General features: G+C 35.8%; 1 protein-coding gene across 11 annotated transcripts in view; it reads right to left on the bottom strand.

Moving 5' to 3' along the window:
• EPS8 (EGFR pathway substrate 8, signaling adaptor) overlaps positions 1 to 13,646 on the bottom strand; it is a 183,571-nt gene that overhangs the window by 43,099 nt on the left and 126,826 nt on the right. For all 11 annotated transcript variants that reach the window (XM_082742384.1, XM_082742385.1, XM_082742390.1 and 8 more), the window contains 6 exons: positions 10,463 to 10,530; positions 8,979 to 9,140; positions 6,668 to 6,817; positions 3,813 to 3,895; positions 3,129 to 3,265; positions 116 to 189 (listed from right to left, as the gene is read on the bottom strand). In XM_082742384.1, the coding sequence (XP_082598510.1) occupies positions 116 to 189; positions 3,129 to 3,265; positions 3,813 to 3,895; positions 6,668 to 6,817; positions 8,979 to 9,140; positions 10,463 to 10,530 (674 nt within the window). The remainder of the gene's footprint in view (positions 1 to 115; positions 190 to 3,128; positions 3,266 to 3,812; positions 3,896 to 6,667; positions 6,818 to 8,978; positions 9,141 to 10,462; positions 10,531 to 13,646) is intronic.

A 13,646-nucleotide genomic window follows, 5' to 3' on the forward strand; every position in this document is an offset into this window, starting at 1 on the left:
CCTCTCTCTGACTGCCTCTCTGCCTACTTGTGATCTCTCTTTCTGTCAAATAAATAAATAAAATCTTAAAAAAAAAAAAAAAAGGCAATGGCCTAAAGAGGAATGTTGGACCTACCACGTCTCTGTCAATTCGGGCCGCCATCATCTCTGGTGGTTCCTCCTGCTCATGGTACTGCCTTGGTTTCTCAACTGAAGGAAGAAGAATCACAAGTCTTTCAACCTGTTACCTAAGCAAGATCAATCTAGGTAATGAAACATGAAAAGCAGCTAGCAAAGAGTGCCACTTGCAAAAGGAAACACCTTCGTTGGACACAAAATCAAAACTGCTCATCATCTGTGAATGACATGCATTCTTGACCTCACCAAGAAGCACTTGGCCAGGCTGATGTGCTGGCCTTCAACCTTTATGATGTCTATTTACCCTGTAACTTTCCTCTCTATTCTCCCTCTTCTCAATGACAGCTGCCTGTAGAACCAACCCTAATTTCTCACCCTATAACTCCTACACAAGAAAGAAATATAAACTCACATTTAAGCACCTGCTCCTTGAAAAGGGGTCTACTAACTTCTAATGCAACCTCCCGAGTTTATACATTCCACCACTGTGATTACAACAAAGCTCTGGGGGTTCTGACATTAATGTACTTTTCAAAAATTCTAGTTGTCATTAAGCTTAAAACCCACAGTGTTGGGCTTACTGATTTACACTTTCTAAGTATAAATACCTACAGGATTTGCAAATTAAGTAATACATATCTTAAGAGTATTCAAGATGTTAAGTTGGCTCCGTTAACTAAAGCATGATGTTAATCATAAGGTTATTATAATGAACTCCCTTCTGGTTAATACTACCATTAAACAGATACTTCTACAAGTATTTCACAATAAATTAAATAAAAGAAAAATTGTACAGATGAAACAGGAAAAATGTAAGATCAATAATGGAAAAAACTCATACTACATCATCATGACTCATGATGTTCAATATAGAAAACTACAAAAAATACTGGGACTTCTGTATTGCTATACCTCTTCTATGCCTTTCCCTACAAATGGAATACTGGCCCCCAAAAGAAGAAATTATGGAGTCTTATGAAAGCTAATTAGTGGTTCTTAAGTACTTTAAGATAATTAGAATTTATATTTATGAAATCTTGCCAGTTAAATGCTGTTTTACATGGAGTTAGTGGCTTCAACATGTTGAACTTGAAATATAGCTAGTAAGAATTCCAGATTAGCCCCAAAATATCATTTAGAGGGTGAGGTAAGCAGAGATTCAGTATCTCGAAGGCTTTCTCACAGTCTGTGGCACCACTTGGAACCCATGCCACTACTCTACAGAGTTCACTGTTGGAAGTCAGGATAAGTGCATGTCAAGGATTCAAAGGAAAAGTTTAGTCTGAGTTAGCCAGAGCCTTCAGAGGGACCAAAAAGATACTCCTTTTGGGGGGATTTCCAACCAAAAACTGGCTTGGATCCAGACAGAGCCTCACATGATAAGTGTTACGTTCTATTTGGCCTAGTAGAAAATAAGAATTTCTGAAAATTCTTACTCTCATTTAAGTAGATAAGCTTGCACAGCATTTTTTAGACAAAATCTAATTAGAGCCCAAAAAATCCCAGAAACAAAATTTTCTCTTTCTTGTAAATTATATTAGGTTTTACAGATGTTTTCACAAATTTACTCAGAATATTTAGAAACTCCTCTTAAAATATTTCCTCAGCTTCAAGGAAGACTATTTTGATCCCTCTCAAAAACCCACACCTCTTCTACCAAAACAGTAGTAACAAAAGTACCATATGAACACAAAAAGTAGGAAACACTCTAAACTCCAGTTTTCTTAAACACAAAATTTCACAGAAAAAAAATGGATAACAGAAATTTGTATGATTTCTAAAAATAAATTGTTATGAAGTTAAGTATTCTGCTACTTCATTTTTGATAAATGGATGTTTCAGAGATTTCTTTCTTTCATCTGACTGGTAGCTGGATTTAAGTGTAAATCTCTAAAAATAACTTCAAGGATACAAAAAATATAAGTAAAATGGAAAGCAATTCAGAAATAAAAAAGTCGATTTGGCAAAAATGAGACAAACCACATGTTGTATGTATTACACTGCAGTAGAGACTGTTGTAGACATTTGCTTTCAGATTCACAGCAACCCATGAATTTTTATCCCTACTTTACAAGTGAGGTTGAAATACACAGAAATACTGTCCAAGGTTATTACACAGCAGATCCTGGTCATACTCCAGGGTCCAGCCTTTGACTCAGCAGACTTAATGTCCAGAGTCACTCACTGATGGCCACCAAGTTCTATTTTTTAACTACATTGTTAGTTATCTGCATGAATAATGCCTTATTAGATAAAGGATAAGTGACTTAAGTCCATTGAACAATAGGGCAAAAGAGTGATGCTCTAGTCTTCATCAAACTCAAACTCACTGGATCACAGTTTATTTACTCATAATGAAGAGACTGGACCAAACATATTTGAAGGCATTTTTAGTCATAAAAATTTCAGATTTGATTAAAAAAATTAATAAAAACCAACATTCTTACATATAAAAAGTTATGCTAAGTTCTATGCTAGGATTATTTGTCTTTGAAAAAAAATGTCAAGGTAAAGTGATGATGCACAGAGAGGGCCCCTTTGACAAGTTTAGCAAGAAGGAGATGCTTTTACTCTTGTCCTAATACTGCCCTGACAGCCTTTATCATGTAAGCACAACAATTTTCCAAACAGGAGAGTGGTAAGATAATAATAATGGAAAGAATTTTGAAGGACAGTCTTTGCAAAAAAAAATTTTTTTGTATATAAAAAATGTATAAAATGTATTACCATTTTTTGTTAGTTGAGTCAAACTTCCTATTTTTGATCATATTTTTTTAAAAAGACTGTAATCCTAATGCCATAATTATTTAAATGACTGATCTGAACCCTCATATACAATAGTCTTATAGTGTCCAACACTTAAATTTCCTTCATCTAAGTGTGGTATTTTTTTTATTAAAAAAAAGCTAACCTCAAGCTTCAGCTCAGAAATCAGTACCTGAATTTGAGCAAGAATTATGTCACAACCCAAAGTCAATGTTAAATAAGCAACAGTCCCTAGAGATACTCACAGTCCCCTTGGTCAGCGGCCCATGCAGACCAGGCTGCCACCCGACTACGAACATCCACCTGGGTAACGGTCCCAGGGGGCACCGGGGCAGGAGCTCTTGGTGGAGGCGGTATACCGGGGTCTGCTTTGGAAATCATCCTAAAAAAGATGAAAAAAAATAGAATTTTTACCATCTCCATGTCTATCAATTCTCAGTTTATGGTATTAGTTCTTCAACCTTAAGAACAATGTCAGGGGGAGGACAAAAAGGATTTCCTAACCATTTCATATTATGTATATTTACGAGTATATATGAAATACAAAAACACAGATAATTTTTAATTCATCTGAACATTAGGTTTAATTTTTTTCTGGGTCTCCCATGACTGGGAGAGGTCTCCACATACCTATTTGTACTCTCCCAGGCTACCTTCCCTTAAACTGCCACTCAGCTGTCCTGACCCTGACTACACATATGAGAGAAGGCTTCTCAGAGAAAGACCAGAAAACACACAGAGAAAGGTGCACACGTGTACTGGACAAACTCGGAAGAGCAAATGAGCTGAAATCACAGGCTGTATTCTGTAAAACAGACCTTCATTGAAGATAATTTTTCTAAGTCCTTAGAGCAACAAGAAAAACAAACCCCAAAAACAAAAAGAGAAACACAAATAAAAAAAACCTTAATTTCTTTCAATGTTTTTACCTCAGGGCTTCTGGCCGCCTCTTCTGTTTCCCTCCTTTACTGTCACTGATTGCACTCTCAATGTCTTCACTAATGAGGTTTGCCTGCAATGGAAGACAAGTTATCTGGGAGGTCATAGATTTTTCTTGTCTTGATGTATAGGTTCAAACAGCAACAACAAAAGGGATTATGTTCCCTGTCTGAATCAGTAAGCGTCTTGATGCTAAAGAAAAGTGTTCTTTTTTGAAAATGTGCTTTCAAAACATGACTCTTGGCAGTTTTTTGGTGTGACTTTTATGACAAATTTCAAAAACTGAAGAAATTCTCAAAGATTATTTAATCCAGATCCCATTAGTTTAGACAAAAGCTATCTCTGCATACAGCCAAAGAGAAAAGGATTTGCATATGCTGGAATTGTAAGTATATATGGAAAATGTAACTGTGAGAAAATGTCTGCCTAAAAAGAAATGAAGGGGTTAGAAGTGCACGCCTGTCGAGCAGAGCTCCTTCCCCTTTCTCATCCTCAGGCTCCAGGAGAGGCACCCATTAACCTACTGGAACAAATCACTCAGTCCCAGCAGACACTTTCAGTTCGGGACAAATACAATGTAATCATGGGATGAACCCCAACCCTAAGATAGAGAGAGCATGAGCAAGGAGAAGGTCAGAGGGAGAAGCAGAATTCCCATGGAGCTGGGAGCCCGATGTGGGACTCGATCCCGGGACTCCGGGATCATGACCTGAGCCAAAGGCCATCGTCCAACCAACTGAGCCACCCAGGCATCCCAGTTGTACCCTCTTTGATATCTACTTTATTTTGTCATTTTAGGTAAAAGCTAACATTCACCAATTAACTCCTCTAATACTTTTCCAACAAGAATATTTGATTTGGTCTTCTTGGGAAACAATGAGAAGTTAGCAGCTTCTTAAGTTTATTTTGTTTGGTATGAAGTTTATTTATGGCCAGTGATGATTATTGCATATTAAATTCCTGCTGGGATGTACTTACCTTCTATTTTCGTTCCTGCCTGTTCTCTGTCACTATGTATGTTTTTCTCAAATATGTACAATGTATATTCTTTTACCATAAGCACAGATAATCATAACATTTTAGAGCTGAAAGGAAAGGTCAAGATTATCTAATCTGTCCTCTTTGCTTTATAATTAATGAAACTAAAGAATTCTCATATAATGGCTTGGCCAAGGTCACATTCCCTATTAAATGTGAGGGCTAATGCACCCTAGTTCAGAGTTACTTCTACAAAACTATCTTAGTTTCAGGAAGACATCATAAACATCATGTCAAAGACTGTTATGTGTGATATTAAATAAAATTGAAGATGCTTAGGAACCCTGAACTTCCTGGACTCATTTTTCTAAGGAAAATTTTACTACAGAGGTGGGCAGGAGCATTGTATAAAACCCCGTAATAAAGAAACTTCAAAACTCAAAAGTGATGTTGTAACATGACCCATATAAAAGAAACTACATCATATTTCATTGTGTTTATATTTTCAATGTGTCAAGGGTTAAAAAAAAAAAAAGGCCTCATGTGGAACATAGCTCTCATGAGCAAAAACACAGAGTTGCATAGTGTTATTTGAGTTTTTAGACAAAACAGTAATTCAGTAAATCTGTTTCAGACCCATCAATACCACCATCCCCGATCAGATAAAGCAAGCCCTTTATTCTCAACATTGAAATCCAGAAACTTTACTCAGCACAGTAACTCTTAGTTTCACAGTAAATTTTAGAGCACTGAGGCAAACACCAGATTTAAAATGTCTTTTAGTTTAGTCCTCTGTTTTAAAAATATTTTAATTAAACTTCAATATATTTTCAGAAAAAAATATTCACATTAATACTTACTTAATACTTAACAAATCTAACCTTTAAAATTCTTAATACCTTTCATGACTTTCAAAATGTACTACATAAAATTCTGATGAACATCACTATGTAAACTATATAAATACCACAGTTATTTTCAAGTAAAATTTTTAGAAAGTCATCTATACATAAAGCAAGAAAAAGAAAATTATGAAATAGACTGTTGACAGTCAATCTTAATTCATCTATCATATTTTAATGTCAAAGAAATACAGAAAAGATCAAATGACACTTCACGCTAATCTCCCAACATTTCTTTATAAAATAAAAATTACCTGTATGTTTTATAATATAGTCACAGTGATAAGTCACTGCTTTGGCAAAGCACCAATCAACTCAACCCAAAATGATTCCCCTTTTGGAGAAATCAACTCATCACCTAAAAATATTCAAGGTTGGTGATAATTTCTAATGTCCAACAAAGTACCACAAGTGATATGTATTTGCAAATTACGGTGTACTGTGAATACCAATCTTCAGAATACAGCATGTTTTTACTGGTAACTGTGCTTAACTACTTTCACATTATTACTTAGGGATTACCCATCCTGAGCAATTATTCAAGTCACGTAATTAAATGGTGAGCTTTAAATCTGTATCATGGAAAATGTCTAAGGGTTTCATTGCAATAATCCATGTTATGTGATTAGTGCAGAATAAAATAGGATGGCATGATTACTTATTGTCCATAAAGCACAATTTTAGAAGAATCAATTTTTAATTATATAAGTCCAAGTAACTCAATGAAGAATTCAATATATTACCTATGCCTGTTTTTTTTAAATTAATAGAATGCATCTTTCTTTTTTAAAATACTACTCTATTTCCTCTTTATTTACTGGAACTCCCAGAAAGATATTAAGGTATTTGTTTTCCTTACAAAATCCTAAGAATCTAGAAATCCACTGGTCATGTGACTGAAGTGGCTAATCTAATAACTGTCAGAACATCTAACTGAAAGGGGGAAAAATTTGCTATTCTTTTACCTTAATCTCATCACACTGGAAAAGATGAAGATCTGGCTTGTTTTGAGTTGGCTCTTTGCACACCAGGGCAAGAATTGAATCATAGTTACAGGAATGCATCACAGCTTGGCAGTGCTGGATTGTGCTTAAAGGAAAATTCTCTAGTTCATTCTGTAAACAAAGTAAAAAAATAACTTGTAATTTTTATTGAGTATCTAAAATCTACTGAACAAAGAGCTGCAGACACTGTACAAATAATTTTTGAAGTCTGAAGTCCACACTGACGGTGAATACTAGTAAACCCTGCAGACATAGAGATGGAGTAGATACAAGGTGGCAACAGAGAAACAAGGTGGAGCTAGAAGGTGAGTGGGAGAAAGAGCAACAAAAAGGAAATATTTAGCAGAGGAATGAAGTTACGTTCTTAATAAACAGAAGAAATACTGAATTTAGCACTACTGACTTCCTCAGGTTGTGAAGTAGAAATGATATTTTTAAGAGAAAAGTAAAGTGGGGCCTCTTTCCACAATGATTCACCATTTTAAATGGCATTTTTTCCTCTCTGCCTATATGTCAGAATTTCCTTTTACTTGAACATTGAACAGTCATACTCTTTTAATTTCTACCTTCAGTAATTCCAAATGTTAGGCTAAAAATAATACATCATTTATACTTTTAAAAAAGATTTTATTTATTTATTTGACAGAGAGTAAGAGCGCAAGTAGGCAGAATGGCAGGCAGAAGGCAGAGGGAGAAGCAGTCTCCCCACTGAGCAGGGAGCCTCATGTGAGGCTTGATCCCAGGACCCCAGTATCATGACCTAAGCTGAAGACAGACGCTTAAGGACCGAGACACCCAGGAGCCCCACACTTTTTTTTTTTTTTAAATTTCAATGAATCTCTCAAATGAAAAAATTCATTATATATATATTCATTCATTCTAGCCAAAAATGTTAAATAGCTGGGCCAGAAGGATCTCACTAAAAAATACATTCTTCAAAGTAATTAACATGTTTGTTAGTATAAAAGTGAATACTCCCTAACCTATAAACAGTTACCTAAATAAAATACTGACAGATACTTAATGAGCTTTCTGAATTCTGTACTTAATGAGATATATTTAAAATGCTTATTGTGATACTAATGTCTTTATACAAATAGTAAGTGGATCATAATGAATTAATGAGAGAAACTGATTTTTTTAAGTAAAGAAAATACAATATCTGCAGGGCACCTGGGTGGCTCAGTGAGTTAAAGCCTCTGCCTTCGGCTCAGGTCATGATCCCGGGGTCTTGGGATCGAGCCCCGCATCGGGCTCTCTACTCAACAGGGAGCCTGCTTCCCCCTCTCTCTCTGCCTGCCTCTCTGCCTACTTGTGATCTGTCTGTCAAATAAATAAATAAAATCTTTAAAAAAAGAAAATACAGTATCTCCAATAAATGAAAATTGTTAAATAAAGAACAAATAAAAGGAAAGAAGCAGCAATTTTGATTATAGATAGCATATACACACATACAGCATTCCATGAATTTATTCTAACTTTTGATTCCCTGAGGTCCAGCAAAGGCAAATTTGGGTTCCATCAAAATAAAATGCAATTTATCAGAGGACCAGAAATAACAAAATTTTCTTTCTTTGAAAAAGTAAATTAAGTACTATCCTTCCTTTATATATAATAACGTAAAACAATGAGGATGAGAGAAGCACTCGGTTGCTGTTCTCTCACTGTGTCCAATGGAGTTGAGAAAACAAAGGGCAGATCTTACTCTGAGTCCTACCAGAAGAGTCTAAGATGATAAGGACCATTGTTTTCTTTATCTTAGCAACTCAAATGCTTATCAGATGATGGGGCTCAGAAAAGTCCTGTGTTGAGAGCTCCAGCATCATACCTACCAGTGGTTGTGCAAAATAAAGGTGCCTGCTACAGGGCTGGTGAAAAGTTAACACACACACACAAACACACAATCCCTTCATCCCAGGTTACTCAGTGACGGTTTGCCTAGTATATAATTAATACATGTCATAACGAATAAGACTCCACTGGGGCCTTATTTCAGTGTTATGATTTTTTTTTTCTCACTTCCTCCATCTCATCCTTTGTGGTTTAAAAAAAAAAAAAACAACAAAAACATGTATCCCTCTATCTCTAGTTTCAGGAACTGATTTTTGTGGGCATAATGTGTATGCAGTAGTATATTTCTTCTTTAAATTCACTGACAAATATTTTATTTTGTCAAACTTTCATCCCCTTTTAAACAATATGACCTGCATGCCAACATAAATACCTGTGGAACTTTCCTGGAAGTGAAATCATCTAAATTTTACAGACTTACCTTTGATTCCAAATCAATCAGGCTCACAGCTCTGTCATCCACTTGAAGAATCATATCCTGGGTCCACACTTTGCCCTTGGCATCGAGCAATTTCAGCTTCCTTATTCCATCATCAACAGTTATCATAGCATCTTTCCGATCCAGAACAAAGGTAGTCAAGTGCTTATGATTGACAAGAAGGAAAAAAGTACTTATAACACACACATTCTCTTAGTTTTCCGAAAGAAAGCGACCTAACTAACCAAAGTGACCTAACCAAAGTCAGTGACCTAACCAAAGTCAGCGAGTGGAGCAGGGAGGGGCCAACACAAGGTCTCCTCCAACATCTTGGCTCTCTTATTAAGATAAGAAAGTCAAGCAGGTTTTTGGTGAATTGAGTCATAAAATAGCTAAATCTGTATAATACTGAGCCATGCTGAGCTACATAAATAGAACATAAATTCTGAACAGCTTAAAAGCATTCTCTTAAGACTGATCCCTCCCACATCATTCCAGGCTGGTTACTTAGGTGCTGAGCCACAACAGGCCCTTTGCACTGCGGCTAGAAACAGACATAGGCAGACAGGAGTGGGTAGTCAGCTACCACTGCAGTAACTGTCAAACTCGCCACGGTACTGAAACGAAACCTCACATCTCATGAAGCATGCTTGCTATAGGTAGAAAACAGAAAATAAGAGCAATTTAAAAATTACTTCCTACTTAAATATGTTCTATAGGAAGCAAAAGTCACCTATGTCGATTCCAATCAAGAGCAAATATATCTTAAAAGATAACTACACAGGAAAAATCAAACAAGAAAACCGTTGTTTAAATAGGTCTAAATCATGACTTTAGATAAAACTAAAACTATCATATGATCTCCGTGATATGAGGAAGTGGTGATGCAACATGGGGGTTTAAGTGGTAGGAGAAGAATAAATGAAACAAGATGGGACTGGGAGGGAGACAAACCATAAGTGACTCTTAATCTCACAAAACAGAGGGTTGCTGGGGGGAGGGGGGTTGGGAGAAGGGGGTGGGATTATGGACATTGGGGAGGATATGTGCTTTGGTGAGTGCTGTGAAGTGTGTCAACCTGGTAATTCACAGACCTGTACTCCTGGGAATAAAAATATATGTTTATAAAAAATAAAAAATTTAAAAACAAAAACTAAAACTAAAACTAAACCACTCAGTGAAATCAAAGGTGTAATTTCAAAAAAAGATTCTAAAATATAAAACAGAAGCACCTGTCCTGTTTTTAAACAAAATAAAGCTGCCAATGATAAATAAGTGGCCAATTTATTTTCTATGAAAATGGACCCCAGACGAACAAGAAACTTTGTTATTTTACACCTCAGTTTTACAAAAATCACAAAGAAAAAGATGAACACAACTCACAGCACATCACAGGAATAAAATAAAACATAATTCTGATTTTACTACCCAATTTTTAGGTCCCTCAGGGTTCATTCTAAATTTTAGCAAACATCAAAACATCTTACTTCGACACGATATTGGGATATATCGGACACACTGCTGACACTGTCCCGAGCATAATTCTTCCTTTGTTCTGAAAGAGAGGTTGAAGAAGTCATTATTTAGCCACTAACAGGCTGAAGTTCATGTATCAGTGTCTTGTGGCCATCTCTAAAACGAGTCTATCTCACATATAAATACAGTAGCTGAAAAGTCACCATTGTGTGGCATATCTGAAAACACTCATTATTCACATTAAATGAAAAAGCCTACAGAAAGCTTAAATGATATGCAAGAACAATTTGACCCAATACAAATTTTCAGAATCCCAAAAGTAAATCTAGAGTATCAATGTTGTCAGAAAAAGAGTTATTTAGTGTATGGGTTTTATTCATCAGATACCTACTCTTTGGTAAAAAGATAAAAACTGGCTTATAATTCTCTTCTCTTAGTGTACAGAGAACAAAACAGAATTGCCCAATACTGTCATAGATACTGTATTCTAGGAGTTAGACTACCTTATCAAGATAATGGCCACTACAAGGAACATCTCCTTTCACAACATCCAAACTATAGAGAGTGTCAGAGGAGATTCAAAACATGATTTAATCATACCGATTGCCATTAAATTTTAACAGTTTCCACACAGCTACAGAATAAACAAATGTGATACTCAGAATTGTAGATATTGGCTTTTAGAAAATAGGAGAGTCAGGTAGAAAGTTACTGCACCACACACTGGAAAAAGCAAAAATAAACCTTTATTTTCTTTCGTAAAATGCTGCAAAACCAAAACACAAGATATGTGGAGGCAATATTTTGTATTTGTTGTTCTCTAGTCAGGTAACTTGCTTATTTGTCAATTCAGAGCTGCCTATTCTTTCTAAAACAGAATGGTATGATGAAAAAGAAACCTGAGTAAGAACCAGAAGATTACTGACTCTAGCTTTGGCTCTCTCACTAAGTAGGATGCTCAATTAAGGCAAGACGCTTAGCTCTGGACCTCAGCACTCTTCTTGTAAAATGAAAGAGTGAAGTAAGATCAGACCTCAAGACTCCCACAGCACTAAGATTCAGACCCACACAGACACAAACACACACGCACACGTGTGCACACACAGGCACATACACACGCTCCTCAGCTTTCCTAATATCTAACTGCTTTCAAATATAAACATGTTTCTTTCAGTTAATATAGAAACTTTTAAATCTTTTTTTTTTTTTTTTTTAAGATTTTATTTATTTATTTGACAGAGAGAGATCACAAGTAGATGGAGAGGCAGGTAGAGAGAGAGAGAGGGAAGCAAGCTCCCTGCTGAGCAGAGAGCCTGATGCGGGACTCGATCCCAGGACCCTGAGATCATGACCTGAGCCGAAGGCAGCGGTTTAACCCACTGAGCCACCCAGGCGCCCAATATAGAAACTTTTAGATCTTCTTACAACTTCAGAAGTTGAAAAGTTCTCCAGAGCTATGAAAGCAAAGCAAGTATAAAAATATAAAGTATGGGGCGCCTTGGTGGCTCAGTGGGTTAAAGCCTCTGCCTTCAGCTCAGATCATGATCCCAGGGTCCTGGGATAGAGCCCCGCATCTGCATCCGGATCTCTGCTCAGCAGGGAGTCTGCTTCCTCCTCTGCCTGCCTCTCTGCCTACTTGTGATCTCTGTCTGTCAAATAAATAAATAAATAAATAAATCTATCTTTTAAATCTTAAAAAAAAAAAATATATATATATATATATATATATACACATATATGTATGTATATAAAGTACATATACAGATTTGGAATGTTAACAGAATTTTTGAAAACTCTGATAGAGTATTGTTTCACAATATAATACAGTAGTAATCATCTTCTATAGTTACCTTAAAACCTAGATGAAAAATATCCATATTCCTCATATTACATCAGTCTGATATTATTCCTATATCTTCTATTTTGCTTTTGCAGCATTAAGTTATGTAACTGAAAGAGACACACTACAAAATTCGGTATCTTCTACCTTTCTTCTTTTGTTTGGATGATGACCTGAAGAAGTATGATCCATCTGTTCCTACCAAAATAATGTGATCAAAAAGAAAGATCTGGTTTCACCTTAAATTTTTCTATTTCAATATAACAAAATGTACATAAGCTTCACTTACATGACTATATTCTACATACTGAAGAAAAAAAGACCATAAACAACCATGAATTTTCTGATTATTAGCCGAGCATTAATCAATGTGAGATAGTTAACAAATGGAAAACTGTTCTCAGGAGAACTGGTGACACACAATATAAAACTGAGGAACATATCTGACAAAAGCACTTTGAGAAATAATCACTATTTCAGGATCATGGGTCTATTGCTTTCCAGCACGACTCTCTATGGCAGATGCAGGACATGGAGGTGGTTCTGTTTCCTGTGGTCTGACCGGCACAGCAAGAGAAATGGCCGTGGTTGCCATGGTAGCCAGTTGTGATATGGGAACCCCAGGACACTCAAATGCTTCACCGAGTCTTTCAAATAAGTAACTGGTAAACACAACTGTATGTTTTGTAATTAAAGATTCTCATTATGAAGTAGTAAGATGTGTTTTCCCCCATTTTTTAATACAGTTTCTTAATATCATAGAAACGTATTTTACAAGTACAAGAGAAAAACACTGCCTATTTGATAGTCTTTGTAAAGAACATGACATTCACTGATCACTGAATGCCTAGAAGATACGTGTTATTTCTAATACTCCAAATGCAGAATCCATTTTAGAAATTGTTAACCTGCTTTCTCTGCAATGTTGCCCAATAAATAAGAGGCATGTGTTACAAGAAATTACCTTTTAAAGATCCTAGCAGTATATAAATGCCATAAAATGGATTAATAAATAAGCTAGTAGTCCTAGTGATTTAAGCCAATGAATAAATAAAGGTTAATATTAACATTTTAATACAAAAATTTTGAAGGAAAGTTCCTAAGAGGCAATTATGATACATTTCTTTTTTATGAGCATCGTATGTACTCTCAGGCACAGTCGTAAATAGTAATTATGCTCTTAAGCAGAAAATCTCACCAAAAGCCTTAAAAAAGCATGAGAAATCTAAATGAAGTCTCAGTGATACTCAAGATAAAGCCTCTAATGACGTTCCCTCCTTTCACAATGGTCATCAGCCTGGGCCACACACTAGAGTGAACTTGGAAAAACAGTGCCTGGCTCCCCCGTGCTAGGG

The sequence above is a fragment of the Mustela nivalis genome (assembly GCF_964662115.1).
Source record: "Mustela nivalis genome assembly, chromosome: 7".
Classification (NCBI taxonomy): domain Eukaryota; kingdom Metazoa; phylum Chordata; class Mammalia; order Carnivora; family Mustelidae; genus Mustela; species Mustela nivalis.